Source organism: Lutra lutra, chromosome 3, assembly GCF_902655055.1.
Source record: "Lutra lutra chromosome 3, mLutLut1.2, whole genome shotgun sequence".
NCBI classification, from domain to species: Eukaryota; Metazoa; Chordata; class Mammalia; order Carnivora; family Mustelidae; genus Lutra; species Lutra lutra.
In genome coordinates this window covers 72781263-72805223 of record NC_062280.1, presented here as the reverse complement: position 1 = coordinate 72805223, position 23961 = coordinate 72781263, and the positions used below count along the sequence as shown (strand labels likewise).

The 23961-nt window shown below is 51.9% G+C and overlaps 2 protein-coding genes across 3 annotated transcripts; both read right to left on the bottom strand.

The window, feature by feature from the left end:
- Nucleotides 1–529: 529 nt before the first annotated feature.
- On the bottom strand, nucleotides 530–13319 carry HOXD3 (homeobox D3). 2 transcript variants are annotated; one of them, XM_047722907.1, is made up of 4 exons: nucleotides 13256–13319; nucleotides 6650–6757; nucleotides 5374–5985; nucleotides 530–3528 (listed from the first exon to the last, which is right to left on the bottom strand). In XM_047722907.1, exons 3-4 carry the CDS (start codon nucleotides 5906–5908, stop codon nucleotides 2771–2773), a joined length of 1293 nt encoding a protein of 430 aa, XP_047578863.1. In that variant the 5' UTR covers nucleotides 5909–5985; nucleotides 6650–6757; nucleotides 13256–13319; the 3' UTR covers nucleotides 530–2770. The 2 variants fall into 2 exon arrangements, with proteins under 2 accessions (XP_047578863.1, XP_047578862.1); XM_047722906.1 differs by lacking the exon at nucleotides 13256–13319 and adding an exon at nucleotides 10169–10348.
- A 6541-nt stretch (nucleotides 13320–19860) lies between these two features.
- HOXD4 (homeobox D4) lies at nucleotides 19861–23961 on the bottom strand. Its single transcript, XM_047722388.1, has 2 exons — nucleotides 22365–23961; nucleotides 19861–21788 (listed from the first exon to the last, which is right to left on the bottom strand). The coding sequence occupies exons 1-2, from the start codon at nucleotides 22798–22800 to the stop codon at nucleotides 21448–21450; spliced, it is 777 nt and encodes a 258-aa protein (XP_047578344.1). The 5' UTR covers nucleotides 22801–23961; the 3' UTR covers nucleotides 19861–21447.

Genomic DNA, 23961 nt, shown 5'->3' with positions numbered 1-23961 from the left:
GACTCCAGTGCTTCCTAACACTAATTGCAGGCTCAAAAGGAGCAGAATTTATGGCGAAGGCCAAGGCGGCTTGTTTATAATTTATGAAGTTTTAAATGGCTGTGCCGCAGACCCCCCTCTCGCCCTGGCTGTTGGCCGTGCGGGAAGCGCCAACCCAGACTCACCACAGCTCCCGCCCCGGGAGCGACCTAGTGTGCCCATCACATGACACTCAGGCCAATGGCTCGAAAGAATCCGAGCTATTCTCAGAAGCCTCGGGGAACCTTTCTCCAAAGGTGTGAGAAAGCCGATTTGTCCAAAGCGAACTCCCCCACCCCACGAGAGAGGGGCGCCTCCGGGCCCCCAACCCCACACTTCTTTGGAGCCTCGGTGTGAGAGGAAGCTGATGTCAGCCGGCCCAGACACCGTTTAAAGTCTAATCCATGAAACCCTAAGCCACAGATGACACTTGGGGCCTTCGAAGACACCCGCAGACTCAGCAGATACTCCTGCGGTAACACACCGCGCTGGAAAACGCCTGGAGCCATAATGCATTATGTATTTTTATTATTATTTATGGTAGGAAGAGGAGATGAGGGAAAACCGGGCTGAATCTAAACAGCCTGATAATTCATCTATTTAATATTTAGCCAGTTAAGAAAGGTTGTTGTAATCCCTGCAAGGCAGCAAGCTCTTCTTTGACTTCCCTAATAGCTTAAAAAATAATTTCTTACAAGACAATTAGAAATTCTGCCTATGGATGCAAATCTCATAGAAAACAATTTTAAGCCTTGAAAGTGGGTAAAATATCCCTTCAGTTGAAGTCATTTATTCTGTTGATACACTTCTACAACATGGATACTCTAAACCTGCTCAGATAAAGTGAAATTGAGCAAAAGAATAGTCCCCTCCCACCCCCAATCTAACATGCCATTTTAAAAACAGCACAAAGGAACAAGGAAACTAAATATTATTTGAGCCATCATTTAGCGAAACACAAACATCCAAATAGAAACGATTGTTGTTCCACCAGAAGATTAGAAGTTAAATTATTTGCACACAATGGGAATTTCACCTCGTGTCACTGGGGGATGTAGTAGGAGTTGCATTATTTGTCAAACCAAATAGAGATGCGTGGGCCAACGTTGCTGAAATACAAAAGAATGGAACCTTATCTGAAGGCGCTTTCCAAGTGTCTCCTTATAGAGAAGTGGGTGGACGTTGTCCGCCCCTGGCTAAAGCCATGCTAATATTTACAAAATGGATATAAACCTTTGAAGACATTTTTGCCCATTTTGTACAAAGAAACAGGAATAAACAAGGTGTTTATACTTGTTATGTTCCATTAATGAAACTTTTATTACTTTACATCGTGGGGCAACGTTTGTTTACTTTAGAAATGAACCACCAACCATTAAAAAGGAAAAAGTCCTGACAGCATTTCCTAGAGAAAAAGCTTAGGTGCGTGTCTCCAAATGCCCGTTTCTTTTTGTGCACCTTAGCTTTTTCATAGCTCAGATCTTCCTACAACTTCACTTGTGTCTTTTCTTTGATTGTCAGTTTTCTTTTAAAGTTTATTTTGTTATTAGCGCAGAAAAGTGAGCGCTGGCCTCCCCAATTTAAATGCAATCTAAAAAAAGTCGATTTGTGTCTAAAAAGAGGGTGATGGAAACAGCACAGCAGGCAGAGCACAAAGCCTTACCCAAATTACCCCATCCAGGATGTTTCTAGGCTTGCATCCTCAGATCCCTCCCCCCCCCAACCCTCAGGTCAATGCTGCAGTGTAATCAAGTATCCCCAGAACCAGCTCGTGTACCAGATTCCAAATAAATGGAAAAATATATATATATATCAAAGAGTCAGCCTATTGGGGGGCCTTCTACTGGGATTGTGCGAAAGATAAAAGGCAGAGTAATCTACTTCCAAGTGTGCGTGATTAACACAGATACACTTCGGATTGAGAAATTTTTTTATTCTAAATATTTGTTCAAATAGTACCAGACAATTTGAAATCAATAAACTGTGTCGAGTGGTGAGGGCTGCGGCTGTTCAGAAATGAGTAACTGGTGCGGTGCCATGCCGCGGGGCCGCCTGACTCTACCCATGAAGGACAATTTGCGGTCTTAATCCTTTACATCAACTACAAACACCAGCCACGGTTACAACTGTTCAAAAACTACTCTCTCAACTAGTTCAGACCAACGGGACTAAAGAGGTGAAACGTGGCCCCCGCGGCCTGGGAGCGCGTTCCTAAGCTTGGCTGGAGAATTCTACAAATATACACATAAATACATTAAGACGAGGATAAATAATCAGGGAAACGAAATGACTCGCTTCAAATAATAAATACAGATTGTTGAGTCCGTTGAATCCTTACGGGACGGGAAGGAGCATATAAATTAAGATCTCCACGACTAAGCTAGACTCGGGCCAGGCCCGGGGCTGTCCCGGCTCTGGTCCCTCTGCAGAGCGCGCCGCCGATGGATCTCAGACTTACCTTCGGGACACCATCACCAGATTAGAGTCCCTCGGTCCGCAGTATATGGCACTGTCAGGTTTACAGAGGAGAATCCGTGCGGCTGATTTATGGCGAGTCACCCAAAGGAGGGCGCGCCTGGAGGAGAGGCCCAGTCGCCTGCGTCTCGGCCGCTGTTGGCCCGAGACCCGGGAGGCGGCGACCGGCCAGGGCGAGGGAGGGGGGTTACCGAGCTGCCCCGCGGGCCCCGCCCGCCACCCCCGCCACCAAAGCAAAAGAGGTAATCGCGCCGCGAGTTCCGGCCGGCGGCGGCCGCTACAGATGCGTCAGTTTGGGGGCCTCGGGCAGGCGTCCCTGAGACGAGTGGTGGGCCGAGAGATCTGTGTAGGTGGGATGAGGGTCGCACGGTCCATGGTGATGGTTGCCGGGAATCTGCGCGGCGCAGCTGTAGTCCACGCTGGCCGAAGACGGGTGCGAGAGGTGGCCCAGGTTAAAGACTGGCCCGGACGCGGGCGCCATGGAGTCGACGAAGTTGCCACCCACGTACACCGGGCTGCCCTGCAGGTTGGCGCTGGCGAAGCCGCCGCCGTTGCTGGCCATGGGGTGGGGCTCGAACTCGGGCGCCGCGTAGCGCTTCTGCTGTGGCAGGCAGCTGCTGAGCGGCGCCGTGTAGGCGGCCAGGCCGTACATGTTGGGCTGAGATTTGGCGAAGGCGGGCGGCGAGGGCGCGTCGTAGGCCAGGCCGGGCACGGGCGGGAGCTGGCCCGAGTAGGCCACGTGGCCGGCGGCGCTGCCCAGCGGCGGGCTGCGCTCCGGAGACTGACCTGCCGGCGAATGCAGGATGCCCTTGGCCTTCTGGTCCTTCTTATACTTCATGCGCCGGTTCTGGAACCAGATCTTGATCTGGCGCTCCGTGAGGTTCAGCAGGTTGGCCATCTCCACGCGGCGCGGCCGGCACAAGTAGCGGTTGAAGTGGAATTCCTTCTCCAGCTCCACCAGCTGTGCACTGGTGTATGCCGTGCGCACCCGCTTGGACGCCGGGCCCGGCGGGCTCTTATCCTCGCAGCTCTCTCCTGGGCAGGAAGGGAGACAGAGGAGATGCTGAGCGGGAGGGGGGGTTGGGCACCCAGGGCCGGAGCAGGGTGCTTCCCTGGCTCCCTTTTCTTCTTCTATCCCTCCCCCAACCTTAATGCTGGCTGGCTGGAGTGGGGGAGGGGGTCGTCTGAGAGGTGAGACTCCAAGCGGGACCTCACACGCCCCTGTCCTACCTATGAGTTGCACCTGAACCCCCTCCCCCCAATCTGCCTTCTGAGGTCCGATTCACTCTGCCACCTCCTCCCCTCCAGCCTAGTCCATCATCCTGTCCCTAAGGCTAAGGCTGTGGAGGAGTTTAATGAGAGACTAGTAGCAGCTGGTAAGGCCTAGCCCCCACTCCCAGCCCCCATTAAAGAAGGGCCAGACTTCTTTGAACACTCTTCCCAACCTCTGCTGGGGGATTAGGGAGGAAGGCACCCTCCTCCGCCCCCTTGCTCTGGGACTGGCTCCTGGGCAAAGCACTCCAGGAAGCACAGAATGAGGGTGGAGATATGGGCACCTCACTCCAGCTCAGCTGCACTGAAGGGCTCTGCACCCCAACTCAGGGAACTAATAAACCATAAAAATACCACCCCACAGTTTCCGGGGCTCCAAGGCCAGCCTGGGTGCATTTTGAGTATTTCAGGGCTAGGACAGCAGTCTCAACCTGGGTTTCCATTACCCCCCTCCCTCAGCAGCTTGTCCCTCACTCCCTGGTTGTACAAATGGATTTCTCCTGGGAAGGAGGGGCCGGGCTTGTAGCTGGGAAGGAGGGGCGGAAGAAGCTTACAAGCTAGAAGGTACTTTCCCCCTAGGAGCTGCAGCCCCAGAGAGATCCTGGCTAACCAGAGACTTGATAGCAAGCTAGCTACATCCGAGACCTCAAACTAGCCCTAGACCTGGAACCAAATTCATCTACCTGAAGATAAACTGCATCAAAGGACACAAGGCCAGAAAATTTTAGGAGCCAAGCAAAGCTGAGTGAAGAGAGGCAGCAGGCTTTAGAGCTCCTGGGCCTGCCCATCTTCTTCCACATATCCTGAATGGATCCACAGAAGAACTCAACTCTAGGATCTCCCTTTTCAGGAAGAGAACCTCAAGGCTGCTCCCATTTCAGAGCACTTCCTTTTCCCCGGGATATGCCCCTTCCCGTTACGGATTTGCTGGGATGGGGAGAACTGGGCTGGGGTAGACCAACTAGAGATCATGGCTAGGTCTTGGAGGCTCTGGTTGGATTCAAGTGTGCCATTCTATGGCTTTGAGATCTTGGGCAACTCACAGTTTCCTTATCTGTAAAATGTAGCTGTTATCATATACCTACCTCAAAAGGGTTTTTATTGAAAATTAAATTAGATAATGCTTATAAAGCATTTAACCTGGTTGTTAACATGGAACCAGACTAGCACTCCACAGACTTTGGTTTTTGTTAATTAAAGGGAGTGGGATTCCTGTGATATAGGCTACATAAGAACCCATGCTTGGAGAATCATAATACCTGACTTCAAGTTTTGAGGAGCCGTCAGACGGAAGAAGGAGCTAAGTCATGACCAGCAGCCCAAGAAAGCAGATAGAAGGTCAATATAAGAAAAAGGCCACCTAGTCATAACTGTGGGAGTTGTCCAGCAATGGCACCAGCAGCCTGGAATGGAGTGCCCTGTCCCTGTAAGGGCATGGCTCCAATCGGGGACACTAAGAAGAAAGGCCATTTCTGCATGAGTACAAGTGTAGACCTATGGCCTCCAAAGCTGCACTTGCAGCCCCAAGTCTCTTGCTTCCTAGGTGAGCTAGCTTCTTGGGGTCATTCTGGGGGACTTAGCCTAGGAGGAGCCCCTTCAGAGAGCTACCTGCAGTGGCACAGCTGTTCTTCTGCTTGGAGTTCTGTCGGGACTCTTTCATCCAGGGGAAGATCTGCTTGCTGATGGTGGCTGAGGAGCCAGAAGCATTGGGCCCACCCTTGGCCTTCTTGGCAGGCACTCCTCCTCCAGAATTGGTGGGCGAGGATGGGGGCAGGGTTGGTGGTGGAGGAGGGGGTTGTGGTGGTTGTTGCTCTGAGTTCAGGCCAGGAGGCTGGCTACCCCCACCCCCACCCTGGCTGTTCCCAGTGCCAGGCCTCATACAGCTGCCATTGAGTTCAGTTCCTTTGTGGGCTGGGGCTCTCAGAGGTGCGGAACTCTGGATGGAACAGGCTGAGCCCGGGTAATCAGTGTCCAGGGAGCTGGCAGCAGCAGGGGGTGGGTAAGGCTGATGGGGGGTGCCATAGCCATAGGTGTCCTTGCTGTAGCCATAGCCTCCGAAGAGTCCTGGGTTTTCATAGTAAGCAGCCTTCTGCATTGTGCACTCAGGAAGTTCCAGGGCCTGCTGACCCAGCTCAAATAACATTGACCACCACTGTCTCTTTCACTTCCGAGGTCTGCCGAACCCTGAAAGGGCTGGGGTAGCCCCAGGCTCCAGGTGACCTGTGAAGAAGAAAAGTGAAAGGCCCCAGAGGGAGTGTAACTGACAAGATAGTCAATGCAGAAGGACCAGCTAGCCTGTGCTCTCCTCTGCCTACCCACTTCCTAGGGGGAGGATCTGAGATTTTATAAAGTTCAGCTTATTTGAACCTTGCAAAAGTCAGAAGGAATTTCTCATAAACATAAGGAAAGGCCTTTCCTTCTCTTGAGCTCAATTCTATCCAAGAGACGGGGCTTCCTCCCCATCCAGAAACTATTTTCTTTCTTCAAGATCGTCAATTTAGCTTTTGAAATGGCATAGAAAAGCACTTATGGCCTCATACATTTTAAGGCTGAGTCTCCCGCTGGACTTCGAGCTCCTTGCAGGCAAGGACTGTGTCTTATTCATCTATATATTCCTAACACCCAGCCCAGTGCCCTGTCTGTAGTAAGTGCAGTAAACGCTTGTTGAATGAGTGAATGTATGGGTCAATCAGTCAATCATTGGGACACCCGAGGGTGTTGATGAAAAAAGAAAGCTCTATAACACACTCAGAACAGCCAGAACTCTCAAAAAAAAAAAGAAAGAAAGAAAGAAAGAAAGAAAGAAAGAAAGAAAAAAGAAAAGAAAAAAAGGAAGAAGAAGAGGAGGAGGGGGAAGAAGAAGAAGAAAAAGTATCTCCCTCACCTGATTTCAAAATCACAGCATCTTTCATGAAGACCCAGATAGTCCACTTTCTGGTGACAGGGTGAGAATCTGCCCAGTGAACTCTGTGGGTCAGCCCTGTGAAATGGACTAGGAGATAAAAACCAAGAACACTTAGACTCCCAAACTTATTTTGAGGTTAGAAAATGTTTCTTCTCTTTCATCTACATTTTTCTAGTCTTTGCTTTGTCCTCTACTACTTTTAAATGGATACTGGAAAAGGTGAAGAGATTTAGAATTTGAAATGCATGGAGCATGAGAGAACATAGGATGCTTTATAATATAACTATATCATTTTTATCTTGCATCTATTGTGTAAATATAAATTATTATTGACCTCTGCTCTGGATCCTCCACGGCAGCCCAACTCCACCCACTCCACAACCAATGAGAGAACTTCCCATGCCATGATGAATGGACCCAGAATTAGAAGAAGAAGAAAAAAACCTAAGAAAAATTCTATCCCTTTTGTGTCCTCTGATTCTTAATGGGGGTTTCCCTTCTCACCCACTCCACCCCCTTCTCCAGACTCCTAAGGAGTTAAAGTATAACTAATACCATTCAACCACTTTTGTCTGCTTGATAAAGAAAACTCATAGGTCAGCTCCCTGGTCTTCATTCTTGATCTCCTCTTTCAGGCACCTTTCCTTCCTCAAAACCCCAGGCTTCCATCATGGTCATCATGATGGACCACATTGTCTAGACAACTTATGTGGCCTAATGGATTTGACCACTGGGATCAAAACCACTCCTCCATTCACTCACTTCTCCTCCACTTTCACCAAAGAGCCCAATTTTTAAAATTCTTCATATTAGCCTTTGTTTGGTAGTATTGTTGCCCTTTTTGTTTTAAAATATAAGGGAATCTGGTATTTATCTTGTAGAGACACAGGCCCTTTTCAATGGGATAACAGAATACTAGGATGTGTTTTAGGAATTATTTCTTTTATTGTTCTTAAATGTATTCAGTTAAGATATCTACTTAGCAAAGCTGGTCTTAATCTTTCTTTCATTCATTTTCTTGATCATCCTCTGACTATTAAAGTTACTGAATATCAAATGGAAAGTTACATCCCCATCCTGTGACTAGTATTGATGTGTTTGCCCCCAAGCCAAAGAACCGGGTATTCCAGCTTTGTTTCTGGACTTTTCTTGAATCCCGGTTCCAGTCTTAATCCGTGGGCTCTCCGGATGTCAAAATGGTCACATCTGACACTCAGACCACCAGAACTCACTGCTGCTTCTGTCATTTCATTTACAACTGTGGAAGCAAAATACATGCCCCCCCACTCTTCCTCCCAGGTTGACTATGTTTATCTCAATAGGGGGACAAATCACATTAAAGTAGCTTCTTTGGCTACTGACCAGGTCTTTGAAACAGATGGCTTTACATATATATTTGTTCCTATGGCATATTCCTGAAGAAGCTCTGTGTACTGGGCCTCAAAAGTGTAAATACTTGGCAGCTTCATGAATAACCTCAGCGCCTGTTCTCCTGCATCTGTTTTCATTGTCTTAAGGAATTTCAAGGCCCATTCGATGACACCCCAATGTCTATTGCCCCAGAAGCGAGGGGAGCAGCCCTCTCCTCACCAGGAAGGGCTTTGCAGCCTTACCCCACATCCATATTATAATGTCCCAAAGAAACCAACTGTCCTAAAACAGAACCTGAGAATATTGTTACAAAATTGGTTAAAAAAAAAAAAAAAAGGCTTATTTCTTTCCAGAAATCCCTACTCCTTGTGAACTCTGCTTGAACCTAAAAAGCAGGAATGGGTCATAAATCACTTGGACAATGGTCAACTGTTCAGTGGCTCATCTTTTCGATCACCCCCCCTCCTTTTTTTTTAAAGGCTTTCTTTTTTTTCCGCCCTTTGGTACCTCTGCTCATTTTTGCTCCGAGACCCAAATGCCTTGGGTCTAGCCCCTGTAGGGGGAGGGGTGGTCTGCGAAGTCCTCGCTGTCCTTTTCTCTCATTCCTCCTCCCCTCAACCCCTGGGGCTTCGGGCCGGGGCAGCCTCCCCAGAAACCCACGACACAACCCCTGGCCCCTTCTAGGGTAGGGGCACTAAACGGGATCTGGCTCGACCTTTCTCGCGGTCCCGGGAGGTTGCCCAACTCAGCTCGGAGGCCCAACCGCAGGCTGGGAGTGCAGGACCGAAGGGTCCCCAGCCAGAAGGAAGGCGGCCTCAAAGCGACCACCCCAGGCCGCCTGGGCCGCGCTGGACCGCCGCACCCGCCGAGCGTCTGAAGCCGCCGAACCCTGATACTTCCTCACTGCACTTAATTCTGCCCAGGATCAATACCTAATATGATACCGAATAAATAAGAGGCGCTCACAGCGGCCAGGGGACGGGGTTATTAAGCAGCTGGAGCTCTCACGGTGCATATCAATGCACCTGTCATTGTGGTTTGTAACAAAATTTATGACTGCAAGCAAGGCGGCAGTAAACGCTTCAGTAAGGAATGAAAAGAAAAACACTTCCCAAGGCCCGGCACTTTTCAGAAGTGGAAAACAGGCTCCGCGTAGGAGGAAGAGCAGCAAAAGAATTCCCTACTCCGCACTTTGGCGGGCCCCGCGCCCCGCGAGCAGGGGGACTATATAAAGTGGCCATTGCCCGCCTCTCGGAGCAGCTCTGCCCGGCGGCTGGACGCGGGACGGGACGCGCGCTGCCTCGCCGGGGGCGGAAGACCTGCTGCCCGCCGCTGCCTGGGGAAGCCGGGAGGCTCGCTGGATGCGAGGAGGCCCGCCCGGCGCGCGCTCTCCCGCCGAGGCCGTGAACACACCGAAGGGCTTGGGGAGGGAAGGGGCTGCAGTCGCCGGGCTGGGACTTGATCGGTGGTCGTAGTAAATTACGGACTGGTAGAGTCAGGGCAAGTTGAAAGAGAAGGGGGAGGCGATGGTTTGCCGGTTGTTTCTGTTGTCTCAAATGTTTCTAAGGTTCCAGTTGGCCTTGGCTCCTCTCCCTGTTTCTTCCTAAACCAGGGCCTCGGAAGCCCACCGATCTCTTTTGGCGGACCAGACTCTTGCTGGGCATCCCCGTTAATTCGCTGGAACATGGCAACGATTCTTGCTCCCTGTTGGCTTTGCTACTTCGGGATTCCGAAACCACCCCTTTTCGGGGTTGCTCCGTGGGGATATATTTGCTGCAGAGCTGGGATAGCTTTCTGCCCGAGGTCTTCCCGGCTCTCAGCCTGAGCCTCTTCTGCCCTATGGGAAACCCTGAGCGCGCCTTCTAAATCATTCTTATTTAGCCCAGATAACTCAATACGTAATACACCCTGCATTTAAAGCACTGGGTTCACCCCATTAAAGGACCATAAATTTGAAGGCCGATGATCGGTTATCATGTAAGGGGCCGCAGTTCACACTGAGGTGATCCACTTCAAAGCCGCCCTTTGTTTTATGTCTTGATGTATGAATCCTGAGATGGCTACCTTGAGTTGTAGGACAGATGGAAATGTAGTGGAAATTATTTTTTTTTAAATCACACTACTCACCACAATTGTGTGTGTGTGTGTGTGTGTGTGTGTGTGTGTGTGTGTGTGTTCTCAAATTTTGTCGGTAACTCCTTTTAGGTTCTTCAGGTTCCTTTTGATATTCTGTTGAGGCAGATCTGGAACAAAATGCAAAACTCTCAGTGGCAGTTGCTTCTTTCTTACCCAAACATGTTGAGAGGCTTTACCCCTTTTAAGGGTGTCTTAATCAATGTGACTATTGTATATGTTGCCCGCAGTCATTCCAGGCGCCTTTTCCCAGGCAGAAAGGAGATTTGGTTGGCTTCTAGAGAGTGAGTGGACTTTAACACAAAGTCTTTGGCGGGATGAGGGAAGGAAGAGCTCTGACCTGAGGAAAATGCCAGACCCTCAGGCAGGGGATGGGATAAGTGAGTCAAAGGCACAAGGGGAATTAGTTCTCTCCTCCTGCTTCAACCAGGCTCTAAGTACGCCAGGTGCCCTAATCCCCCAGGCCAAGCCCACCCTCCTAGGAGTGAAAGAGAACTTGCAGAATTAGGGCGGGAGGAAGGCTACAGAATAGGGCCCCAGAAAGAAGAGGAGGAATATGTGGATGGGCCTGGGTAGGTCCCAGTCAATGGCTGTCCTACTCAGCCCAGTGGAAAGGGAGCTGGGCGCTATTTCCTGGTTTGTACATTGTATCTTGAATGGTTCCCCTGAATTTATTTTATTACAGTAGGTACCCACTATATTCCTGGCCTGGGCTGCTCACCCACTCCTGGGTAGGGATTAGGCTGCAAACCATCCAAGAAACAAACATCCCTTCCACCTTCACCCAGAAGCAGACCCAAGCTGCCCACCACTGTGGGTGCCTAACGGGTGCCCGTTCAGGTCAGGCCAAAGGAGAGACACAATCCCCCCTCTTGCATCTGCCCTGTGCAATTTGTCGACTCAGTAGTTTGCAAACACTAAACCACGCAGGAGAAAGCCCCACACAAAGCGATCCGGTCCCTTCTAAAGACCAGAGCACGAAGCCATAAGCCTTTGAAGTGACCTTTGGCTCACACGGCAATAACTCACCCCTTAATGAACACCCAACGGAAGCGCCTCAGAGAGATCCCGGCCCGGTAGGGCTCCTAATATTGCACCAGGGCTTGAGCTTCCAAGCCAGTCTCAGGCCCAGGGGGCGGCCCGGAGGGCTGTGCAGCAGGGGCACACTTTACCCAGGTCCTAGAACCTGACTGGTGGGCCCCAAAGCCACTTTATATGATACATTCATGGGAACGGACATCAACTTTTGCCACTTGACTGTTTTATTTTATTTTATTTTATTTTATTTTATTTTAAAAAGAGGGTTCTTTGAAAGTAGGATCTTCCCCTCAGAAGAGAGCTAAATTGGGAGGCCACCAGGGCCAGCCCCGTGCTGCCTATAGCTTTTCTTTTCCCAGCCATGGAGGAACAGGGTAAGTGTGCTCCTGGGTGCTCTGGGATGCCCCGTGCACCCTGTGCTCTGGTGCAGGAGGCTTGGGAAGGGAAAAAGAAAAAGGACCCCAAGGGGGACAAAGTTGGGCCACCCAGAGTCCCCGATGCCTTCTCACGCTTTCCCTGCTCAGCCCACCCACCGTCCAGCCCAGGCCCAACATCAGCCTCCTGCTTGCCCAGAATCACAGGCTGAACCTGGCTGGCTCTGGTCCACCAGCTCAAGTACCCTTTCCACAGCCAGAAACTGGGGGAGCAGGAGGTAGCCCTATCTGTGAGCTGTCAGTGAAGAGCTGGTCTGAGGCAGACTCGGCCCTATACCCCACCCCCCACAAGCATCCCCCCGGAAAAGTCTTTAGGATAGGGAGCCTTGGTGCGGATTATTGAAATTTTCGGGGAAGTTATAAGTGAGTGCTCCATGGGGCCAAATGAAATGCTGCTCGCAGTAATTGGATTCAGCTGACTAAGTTGGCAGGCGCGCCGCTCCAAGGCAGCAGGCAAAGAAAAATGTCCAGCGACTTTAAGTTCTGATGGAGCCAAGAGCAGGCGATTGACAAAACAACTTTCCTCCTCTCCTTTGACGGCGATGCCCTTGGAAGTCAGTCCCTCTCTAGCTGGAGCCTGTCCCCACTTAGGCTAAAGGTTTACTCCTTGCTTTTTGGGACCCTTCCCTACAGAGGCCCAGTCTGGCCTGTCTGTGTGGCATTCTTCTGAGCCCGGAGCTGCTCACTTGGACTCATGGAGCTGCTAACTTGGGCTTTGGACCCGGGAAAAACCCCAGGATGAATTGTTCTGTCCTCCTCCAGCCAGGAGGCACAGGATCCAGTAAACAAAAGGATGCGAGGAATTTAGAAGCCAAAATATGATTTAGCTTTCATCCTAGGTTCTTCGGGGAGAAGAACTCAGGAACCCTGAATCTTTTCTCTGACACTACGGAAGTCAAAACCTAGATTAGTGAGGGGGCATGTGGAGGAGCCTCTCAAACTCTTCTGAATAGTTTGGGGGTTCTCTTGAATTTGGGGGAGAAAGCCTGAGTAGCACTTTAACCTCTAAAGGAAAAAAATATTAAGCCAGCAGCAAGAGATAAAGGCGTGCGTATGTGGAGCTAGCTCCCAGAACAATGCGGGGAGCTGGCTGGTCACAGAGTTTATTTTAAATACATATAAATCAACCTGCCTGTGCCCAGACAGGCAGCCCAAGACACGGAATTAATATGACGCTCCATCTTACTTTGGCAGTGACAGTGTAAAAAAGTTTCTTTTTATTCATTTCATTTTCCAGCCCATTCTCGTAACTGCACATTTACCCCCAAAATACTTCCTCCAGCCCCCGACCCCTTCGCCCACCCTCTCCTCAAACTGCCACCTCCTCCCTCTCCAACCCTACCATCAGCCACCCCCCAAGCCTGGCAAGGTAGTGTGTCCTCCTAACCTTTGGGTAGGCGGGGAGCACCCCCACAAAGCGCATCTCTTTACGATTAATCACCGTCCTCGATGTATATGTAGAAGTGTATCTAGGTCTACGCGGACTGCCTCACCAATTGGCAATAATCAAGATCACAGATTACACAAAATAAATCATATTTAGTATCCCATTCAGGGCAGCAAGCAGCCCGGTGCCCGAAGATTTCCATTTTGTCATGCAATTGCTTACCTGGATCCCAATTTATCATAAACCTGGTGTCCTCGGCCTCAGAGGGGGAGCCAGTGGGGGGCAGAGCTAGCCTTCCCCCTTTGTCTGCAGACAACACTGTCCCAACCCTGGTCTTGCGCGCTCGCAGACGCGGCCATATACCCGAGCACACAGAATTCCCGGTAGAACGGAACCAGGCTGAGGTTCAACTACCAATAAACGCAGGAGGAACGAGTTCGTAGTCCCCGAGCTGGCTTCGCCCGCGCTGCGCGCCCGTCGGTCCACCCGCCCGCCTGTCCGCTCCCAGGCCCAGAGCGGCGGCCACCCGAGCCCCCACCCTCTCCTGGGTTCCTGCCCAGCCCTCCCAGACCCCCCAGAGCTCAGGGTTTGTTTTGCTTTCGGAATGTGGCCCTTTCTGGATTTGGAGAGAGCCCCGGAAACCCCCTCATAGTCGGGAAATACAGACGCTGCCTTCAAATGCGAGCATATTTGTTCACGTGACCCCGAGGGAAGATTGTACTGATTGAGGCTGAAACTTTCACGCCATCTAGCCCCGGAGCGCAGCCAGGCCTGGGGGCTTAGAGGAGGGGCAGGAAGCGTGGGATCTGGGCCCATTCCCCGGAGCAGACACGGGTGGGCATGGAGCGTAAAGAAAGTCCCCATCTCGCTCTGGACCAACCCAGCCCCAGTCTGGCCGACGGCAGTGGGATGGGGGCGCTGGAGTCTCTCCCCCCCACGACCTCTGACCCTGGCCCGGCCTTCCACCGGACTGGCCCACGGACTGGAAATTTTAGAGGCTGCCTCTCAGAGCCGTCTCCGGAGGCGGCTGTGGAGCATCAGAGGCCCAGGGTTCCCTTAGCTCCCCGGCCGGCCAAGCCCGGTACCTCACATCCGCACGCACCCAGGCAAGGCTCTGCCTAGGCGGACGCACTGCTCTCCCCCTCCCGAGACGAGACAATTAGTTGTGGCACAGCGGAGGCTCCGGCCCTAAGGTGGGTGACTCCAGCTCCCAGACCAGGCCATACACCCCGGGGGAACCCCACCCCCCACTCCCACCCCCACCCTCACCACTGCTCGAGGCCTCCGCTCGTTTCGCAGACGCGGCGGCGGAGTCACCACTCCCGAGAGCCAGAAAAGGCGCCTAAGCAGCAGGCCAGACCGGTAGCGGTTTCCCCTCTCCGCGCCTTGCGCACTCCACTCGGGCGCCCGCGTCCTGGAGCCCCCGAGGCGCAGAGCCGCTGTTTGCCGAGACCTGCGCGCCTCCCAACCTGGGCCGGGCCCACGGAATCCGCAGGCCCCGCGACTGACAGGCCACGGCTTCCCGCTTCCTGCGGCGCCTCCCAGAAGGCGAGGAGCCTGCGGTATCAGTCCTGGTCGGGCTGATCGGGGAGTCAAGGGAGCTTCTGTTTAGAAATAGCACATCGGGACCTGTTCCCAGCACTCTCCAAGTGGTCGGGCAGAATTTACCGTCACAACTCTGCGTGTGAGAAAGAGTTAAGCTCCCAGCCAGAGTGAGCGACCAGCCTCTAGGTCCGAGCCTGCCAAGAGCTTCTCCCTGCCCCCGCCGCCCCATGGCCCTCTCCCGGCCCGACCTGCACCCTGGAATCCCGCACCACGCGGGAGTCTCCACCCCATCCCCGAAGTATCGTTGTCATGGCCAGTTCTGCTTCTCAGTGGCAATAGGCACGGAGCAGATGCCCTGTTACCGCTTGCAAAGTCTCCGACAGGCGAAAGCGAGCGTGAATGTGCTTGGCAGCCCCGGAAGAACCGGGGAGAAGGGGATAAAGTCCTCCTCATCCCCCCTTCAGAAGCACAGAAGTCCCCGAGGACAGGTCACAAGCTCGAGCCCCTAGACCTGTCAGGGAGCTCCTCCTTTTGTTCACCTGGCTGGGGCTGGCTTGGAGGCCCACTGGGGAGGCCTCTGGAGGCCGGACTGTAGGTGCCCCCAGCTCACCCCCACCCGGAGGTTCCTGCCCCCCAGCCTCCCGCCAGGGGCCGAGCAACGGGCCGCAGCAAGTGTTAATCTCCTGCCAAAGAGGGGGGCCGATTTGCGGGAATTTGTCTCCAGGAAAGGATCTAAGCCTTCTTCAATCGGAGCATATGTTCATAGAGCAATAAACCGGAAAGATTTACAGTCCTCGCCCGGCCCCCAACAGCCTCGCACCCTTTCAGGAATTACTTACGATGATTTATCACATCAACCCGGGCAATTGTCACACTGATAAAATAGCCCGGGCCGGTGCCCGCCAAGCCCAGGACTTGGGAGACTGCTGGCTGCCCGGCTGCCAGCGGGTCTGGGCAGACTTTTGTGGGTTCCTCTCTGGGCCTACCAGGGTATGTTGAGGTGGGTCGGGGTGGGTGGGGTTGGGGAGGGAGGGGAGCAAATTCTCATTGAGAAAAACGCAAGCAGCTCAGAGAAAGCGCCCGGAATCTGCGTCGGAGTCGCTTGCAAAGCACATAAACATTTGTCATCTTTGAATAATTGAATTAATGTATTATTGTTTGAATGTATAATTCATAGCGGAGGAAACTTTGTCTCTATCCTGACGGGGAAATATACACAAACCAAAAAAGAAATCAAAACATACACACAATCCCCAAACAACTACCAAACACAGCCAACTCCAGCTAGCGGAAACCATCCTCAAAGCCAACGGGAGCGAAGGAGGCGAATAAAGAGGCTCTCCTCCCCGGCACCGCACCGGCCCTGAGCTGCGAGCTGGAGAAGAATGTCCGCTGCTGTCCCAACCGAGAGCCCCGGGCAAGCTGGGGGTGGAGTGGGTGGGGTGGGAGCCTAGGGGCTAGTGGGACCTCAGGGCTCCTTGGAGGGTGGGAGAAAAAAGGCTAAAATGGGAGGCGACAGGACAGACAGCCTTTGCACCACGACTTGGCCTCTCCCGCATATCCCTGCCCCAGGCTTCCTTTCGCACCCGGGGTCTCCTACTCCAGCGGCGGGGACTTCTAACCCGTGCCTTTATTTTAGATCTTCGCCCAAATTAAAAATACAAAAATAAAGGGGAAGAAGGGGAAACTCTTTGCGGGGGTGACAGAAGCAGCAGAGCTTGGGTGGGAAAGGAGGGGAGTGGGAGAAGCAACTCGGAAATCATTATCTGTTGGTTAAAACCTGCCTGGGGTAAAATTTCAACTCGATTTTATAGCCTTCTATTATGACGCAAAGAAAAATTTACGACCCTCGCTTGAAAAGAGGGCCGGGGCCTTTTCTCACCGGTTTAAGAATAGGCAGCAGATGCCGTGACAGCGACCATTGTTCCCGGTAGACACAGGCGACCGGGCAACCTCGGCCCGCGTGCGCCAGGCGCGTCCCCCAGCCGGGCGGGTTTTTAACAACTCCTGTTGTTTCGGAGCAGCTCGCGCACACCCTCGCCCCTCGCCCCCTCGCCCCTCGCCCCTCGCACACCCCCACATGCTCACACACACCCTCTCGCGCGCTCGCAGACACACACTCGGCCGCTCTCAGTAATTTTTCATAAGTGCAAAGCTTTGCTGAACCAAAGGTCACCATCCAAGCCACTAACAACTTCTCGCCGGCGAGCGGTTCCAAATCAGGAAGCAAAGGGAACTATTTGTCAGCGGTCCTGACAGCTAAGTTCATTAAGGATTTAAATCTGAAGAAATAAAAGTCGCCAAAATATTTACCTGCTGGCCGCGCTCCCGCGCCCGCCACTGGGGGCCCGAGGGTGGAGGGCTTGGGGGCGCCGCGCGGCCCCCCTCGGCGGGTGATATTCTTGGGATCCCTGCACTTTCCAAGTCGGAGAGAGCCCTTTGCGTGGCAGATTAATGACGACTCCGTGTTTCTTAAGGGACGTGCTGAATTAATTATTTCGCCAATCACGTGGTCGGGACTTGTAGAAATCTATTCTTATCATCTTCCTCGCACTTTGAAAATTCTCCGGGTTATGAAAGGCCCTCCCCTGGCTGCCGGCGAGCCCCGGCCGCCCAGCCAGGCGCGGGGGGCAGGGAGGGCTCCCCAACATGGCGGGCGGGCGGGAAGCGCCGTCTGCCGAGGGTCCCGATTTACTGTACTGTACTCAAGCGGGCTCGGCTATGGACTCGCTTCCTCCTCGTCCCTGCCCGTGATTCAATACACACCACGGTATTGATGTATTGGTGGGCACAGGAGGAGCCATTAACCAGAAGACGGGCAGAGGACAATCATAAAATGTGTCTGAATATTTAAACTTCTGTCTGCACACTTATAAATACACATGTCCACGCGTCTGAGGCGAGCCCTTCCATATATTAAGGACACATGTCTGATTTTATGCATTCTGCTCATTTCCTGTCGCGAGCAAGCCCCCCCTCCCCAGCTATTTTGGGACTCCTGTCTTGGCCCACTCTTCAAGGCCAGGCAAAGACCAGAGAAAGCCCTCGCGTGAAAAAAAAAAATAGCCCACGCCACTTTTTATAGTGGGGAGTGTTTATTGTCGTCTCAAGGGCGGAGGGGGCTCCAGGGGAAGGAGGGGCAGGTGCTGGAGCCCCAGTGGGGCTGAACAGCACAGGAAAAGTAGGAGTCCAAGACTGGAGGCCAGAGGGGTCTGGTCCCAGTAGCCACTGGCCAGTCCCAGCTTGGCTCAGAACCCAGCACTCTTCCAGAGTTGGGGGTGGGGGGGGCGGTTGTGCAGGGAAGTCTCTCTCTCACCACAAAACAAAGAGAGACTGAAGGGGTCTAGGGCTAACCCGGGCCACACAGCGAGCCAACCTGGAGCCTCTTTTTAGCCTAGGAAGTTACTTATTTTCCTTTCAAAAAAAAAAATAATAATAATAATAATAATAATAATGCCAGGCAGCCTGAATCCAAGCTTAGGCTTCTCAATGCTCACAAAATATGGTGGCCAAATGGGAGTGTGTACTTGTGGGGGAAAGGTCAATGACAGATTTGCTAACCCTAACACAGTTTAACCTTCACATGTCAGGCACAATGAAGAAAATAATAAAATAAATTGTTAATATCGAATGTTAGCTTTTAGAAGACTTAATGAAGAAGGCTTCTGTGGAGGCACCAAACAGGATGGAAGTTTCGCTACACCTTTTATTATTTCAAATATAGAGCAATGAATTACATCAAAACTACAGGCAACAATTAGTATAAATAATACTTTAATCAGTGGCAGCAGAACAGTGGTCAATTCTATTAAAAAAGCATCTTGTGTGAACAGACACCATGGGGCTGACTGACAACGTCATCTCCCAACAAAAGGCTGCAATGGACAAAGTGAGATGGGAGTCTGAGGAGCAATGTCCTCAGTAAAGACTTCACTCCTCCCCAGTCACGACCCCAACACAGTTTAAAAAAAAACAACAACACCAAAACAAACACTTCTGGCTCATATTTGGGGGAACAAACTGGAAACAAATAAAAGCAAATGGGCACTGCGCCTTTCCACATCTAGGTTTCTCCAGAGTATGTTCCCAGATGGAAACTCATCTCCTTCCCTGCCCTGGGTGGTGATGGTTGCGGGGGAGGCACTGCTTCTTCCCTGCCCTACTCCTGTGGGCCCAAATGGACGCTGGGGTCCAATTGGGACCACAGGGTTGAGGGCTGCCCCCTGGGCCATCCAGGCTCCATTAACATTTCAAAAGACAATCCCTGGAAACTGAGGAGAACTGAGACTTATAAACAAAGAAGTTGTTTCTCTGACTAAGTTACTTTTCAAAGTAGTGGGGCTATGTTTGAGAAGAAGCTTGGGTTTTCTTCATCAAAACATGCCTCTTGGCTTTCCTGTGAGGTATGAGTGAGGGCAGCTATGCAGTTTTGGCATTTGGTCTAAAGCTGGAGTGAATAACCTGAACTTCTGGGAAGGGGGAAATCTATATAATAATCTTTATAATATATATGTAGTTTGGTGTTGTGAAAATATATTCTTTTTCCCCCCTCCCAAGGAGAAGGTTCAATATATTCACAGATTTGGGCTTTAGGAAAGAATCTTAGCAACTTTCCAACTTGCCTAACCATAGCGGCTCTTTTCAAATGCTACATCCAAAGACTGCTCTCCGTGTTAGAGGGGGAAAAAAAAGAAGAGAAGGGTAGTTAGAGTCCAAAAGGTTAAGGGTTTAGAGGTCAGTCCTCCCGGCTGAAATACAGCTAATCGAATAGAAAATTTGTCCTCTGGATGAACCTGATTCTGTAATTTAGCCGAACTTCAGTAAAATACCTTTTCAGCTTCTCAACGTGAGGGCGTCAGAAAAAAGACGTCTTGACTATGTATGAACTCTTTGCTTTTTGTCATAGAAACAATGATGCGAATAATGCAGGAATATCCATCTTTAATATCCCGACGTGGCGATATTCAAGTATTGCCATGTGCAAGTCTGAGAGCCAGGCTCACCCCAAGGAGGAACAAAGAGCTGTCCCCAGGGTCTAATACAAAAGACCAAGGCTTGGAAGATACTTTAGAGAAGTGGAATTTCAGCCTAGGGACTCAGTGAATACCTGCTCTCAGCTCTCAGGAGACACCAAAGAACATGCGTGCAGAAAAAGTCTTTTTTTTCTACCTCCACCTAAATATATTTTTAAAAAATTATCTCCGAACCTTCTGAAGTATTTTGAAGCACTGAAAAAAAAAATAGCTCCAGGTTTGAATCTCTCTTTCAAGCTCATCCTTCTTCCCCCACCCCCTTTTGCCACTTTTCCGTAGCTACAACCAAGGGGTTTCTTTTTGGAGCCTGAGGCTTTGGGGTTTAAACTTCCAAAGTCTTGTTTCATTTGAGTATATGAACTCTGGCCATTACCTTTGACTCTTTCACCCTTATCCTTAAGGGTCAGCATTTTAGAGAAATGAGCTTTGAACCCTTCTCAGGCAAGGCATAAGAAAAATGACTGAAGAACATCACTCCTGTTGTTTGAGAGTGATTGTTCTTAAACCACTATTCTTTAAGGCAAGGAAGAGGGCCTGAAACTTTTATACTTTGACAATTTCTGCTTCTAATTAATGTGTTGAGGAAAAACTTCCTTACATTTGTTTAAAAAATAAAAACTTCAGAAAAAAAAATCCTAAGACCAACTTTTGTGGACTTCTAGATTCAATTAGTTTTTCTCTCTCTTTTTTAAAGCAAGATTTCCCCTACTTTCCCACTTCCTCCCCACTACATACCCCCTCTCCCATATAGGCTGTACACCAATTCCTATTTTAAAAAACTGCTATATGGGTTATTTAGAATCCAGCATTTGGAATCCAGTTGGAACAGAAAATTCAGTCATTATCTAATGACCCAGAACATAGAGGTTTTGTTTTCTTTCCCCAGAAGGAAAATGTTGGACCATTTGTTTCTTTCTTTCCCCTTTTCTTTAATCACCCAGAACTAGTTGTAAGCACAGTGCTGAAAAAAGCACATGTGGAAATATATTTTCAAGAACTCAACTTTGAGTGGACCCTTTCCTTCCCTCTAAAAGGGTTAAGGGCCCCCTACACACATTTCCGGGGAGTGGGGAGGGGTGGAGTTCAAAATAACGCTTACAGCCAGAAGTTAGTCCACACATCTCTGATTCTTCTCCCTGAAACTCAGCCCCTTTCACCTTCTTAAGATTTTTGGCATTAAGATGTCAGTTATTTCTGTACCCCATCCATCCCCCAACAAATAAATATTTAAGCAAATATAATCTAAACATAAAATAACCCGTTTCCACTTTCTTCTTAGACTCATTTCTTTGGGCATGGGGCCACTGGGAGCAAAATACTTTTTTTTCACACTGGAAATTATACAGATAACCAACCCAGAAAGTTCAGAAATCCTGGCCAACCTCTCCTGTTTCCACTGAAAGCACCTAGCGCAGGGGGCGGGGGGCAAGCTCCTGCCTCAACTCCCCCACATTATTAAACCACAAAGATCCCTGGAGGGGTGGGGTGGGGGAGAATGTTCAACTTCACAATGGGATAAAGTATCTCACCTTCATTTGCAAATTCAAAATCCAACAGCAGAGATTTTCATAAGTTTAATAACTCGCCAAGGTTTATGTTCTCAGTAGCTCCTGCCATATGATAATGTCCTTAGAGAGAGAATCCCGCCCCCTCCCACCCCGATTCTGCTCCAGGGAGGGGGCTGCCCTCGGGCAGGACGCTAACCTAGTCCGAGGGCGGCCTGCGAGTCCCAGGTCCACCCCACAGTACCTTAGAGCCCAGGGAGGTGACAGCAAGCCCGGCCTGCCCCCGCAGCTTCGGCTCAGCCGGGAGCGCAGGGAGGAATGGGCCCAGGTTCTATAAGGTCGTCAGATCCGTGTGGTGATCCTTGGCCAGTGGCTGCAAATGCTGGCCGGGAGCAGCTGAGGAGGAGCAGGAGGAGGAAGAAGAGGACGAGGAGGACGAGGACCTGCCTTTGGTGTTGGGCAGCTTGTGGTCTTTTTTCCACTTCATCCTCCGGTTCTGGAACCAGATCTTGATCTGGCGCTCGGACAGACACAAGGTGTGAGCAATTTCAATCCGACGGCGCCGCGTCAGATACCTGTTAAAATGAAATTCCTTTTCCAGTTCTAGGACTTGCTGCCTGGTGTAGGCTGTCCGGGACCGCTTGGGCTCCCCGCCAGTGTAGTTGGGGTTCACTGCGAGACAAAACAGACAGCATGGTCAGGTCAGCGCCCAGCCACTCGTTAGGCCCCTTGCCACTGCCGCTCACTTCCTGGCGCGCCCCGAGGCCCCGCGGCCCTCCCCGCACACTCCCCAGCCCGCTCCCTTCCTCCCTCCCGCCCTCCCGTCCTCCCTGCCCCGTGCGCGCACACACACACACACACACACGCTCACTCCCACCCACCCTCCCACCCACCAACCCCCCAGGCTCCCCGGGAGGGGATCCCCAAATGTGCTCCCATCTCCCTGGCCCCAGCCGCGAGCTCCAGAATTCCCAAGCATTTGGCGATCCCCCTCTCCTCTACCAGGTTCCCTCGCTCTGAAAATGGAGTCCTCCCCCACCCCACCCCCATCTCCACCCCCTTTTTCGCCCACAGCCATGCAGCCAGCCACATGGTCCCGGCCTGCTCCCTCAGCTATAAAAATTTATGGAGAGAATAATTGCAGGGCCCATTGAAGCCCCACACGCCCCCACCCACTCGCACCCCCTCCCAGGGGCCCAGGCCTCCAGGCCTGGGTGGGGACTGAGAGGTCGCTGGGCCTTGCCTTACCCGAATTCACGTGCACCTTCTTCATCCACGGATAGACCACGGCAGGCTGCTTGAGGGCCGTGCCGGGGGGCGGCTGCTTGGGGCCGCCCGGCTGGCTGCAGGCCCGGGCGCTGGGCAGGGGCGCGGGCGGGGGCGCGGGGGGAGCGGGGCACGGCTCTCCTGGGGCTCCGTAGTGGCCGCCGGGGCCACTGGCTTCTTGCCCGTGACCCCGTGGGGGCAGCGCGGAGCCGGGCCCAGGACCGCCGCCGCCGAAGGTCTGCTCACCGAAGTCGGGCCGTGGGTAGAGCCCCGGGGGCTGGAAGTCTGCACCCTGCACGCCACCGCCGTAGTAGTCGGCGCCCTGCTCGCCTAGGTAGCCGCCTTGCAAATACTCCTCGCACGGAGGGAACTTGGGGTCCACATACTTGGAGTTCACCATATACGAACTCATGGCCATTAATTTCAGAAGGTAGAAAATACTAATTTTTCTCGTGTTGTCTTTTTTTCTCCTTCCATAGGGCCCTCCTACTTGCTGTCAACTGAATAAAGTTGGCGGCCATGTGACCAGGCCAGCCAATAGCGAGGCAGCGAGTTTATCACCGGGTTGGTGAGCATCTCATAATTTTCACAAATTTAACTAAATAACATACGTGTAATCAAGTGACTCGCCATGGCACATTCGAAGGCCCCCACCAGATGTTACTGTAGTTCTAGAGTCCCCAGCACCCTCGTTCCTGGCAGGTAATCCCAGCTTTTGTCTGCCACTGACTTTGTTAACCTGGAGTGCCCTCTCCACTGCCCCCACCCGCCTGAAAACAGCCCCCCAAAATGGGTACAGTTCAAGGAGGGGGATGAAAGCCCAATTTGTCAGGCTGCAGAATACCACCAGGCCGGTGGGTGAGGCAGCCCCAGACTTAGGCAGAGTACCCCAGGCAGGCAGGGCTCCCGCCCGCGGGAACGGGGACTCTGCCATACAAAGGCCGAGTCCTGGCTTTGTCTTCATCAGGGTCACCCAAAAGTTACAACAAGCTGGCTGGCCTGAATCGAATCAGGCAATGAGTAACTGCCAAGCTTTCTGTGAGTGCCTAGGCTGGAGCGTTTCTGGCCAAAGCCCCTCTTGCAGGTATGGCAAGACTGCCACCCACAGCCCCCCCAGCTGCTGCAGCTGAGGGGTGGGCTTGGAAGCCGCGGATGGCACCCTCACCTCACCCAGATGGTCTCCAAAGGACCCTGCACTCCTTCTTCCCAACTGGCTTTTTCCCACATGGCAGTCCCTGACCAGGGAGCCCCCTCACTGGGCACCCTCTGACCTCACCTCACACTCCCTCAGGGCAGAGCTGGGGCTGGGGCTACCTGGCCTTCCACCTTGCTCCCCAGTCCCCCAAAACGTATCCCTTTGGCCCTGCATTCATGCAACCAATTAAAGGATTACACAGGAGCCTCGGAGGGGCTTCTCCAGGCAAAGACTCCATTATGTCACCAGGCTCAGCCCATCCTCCTGGAGTCTAAGGTAATAAAACAGAAAGAAAACTGACCCGCGCCCGCTGCCTCTGGCCTCTGTTTCCGACTATGGCCATTTCGGAGAAACATGAAGTTTTTGCATCGACCATATATTCCC

Excerpts from the sequence above, each read along its gene's own strand:
- HOXD3 (XM_047722907.1), bottom strand. The coding sequence starts at position 5,908 with ATGTTATTTGAGCTGGGTCAGCAGGCCCTGGAACTTCCTGAGTGCACA. Across the intron at positions 3,529-5,373 it reads GAACAGCTGTGCCACTGCAG|GAGAGAGCTGCGAGGATAAG; the intron begins GTAGCTCTCTGA and ends CTTCCTGCCCAG.
- HOXD4 (XM_047722388.1), bottom strand. The coding sequence starts at position 22,800 with ATGGCCATGAGTTCGTATATGGTGAACTCCAAGTATGTGGACCCCAAG. Across the intron at positions 21,789-22,364 it reads GAAGGTGCACGTGAATTCGG|TGAACCCCAACTACACTGGC; the intron begins GTAAGGCAAGGC and ends TTTGTCTCGCAG.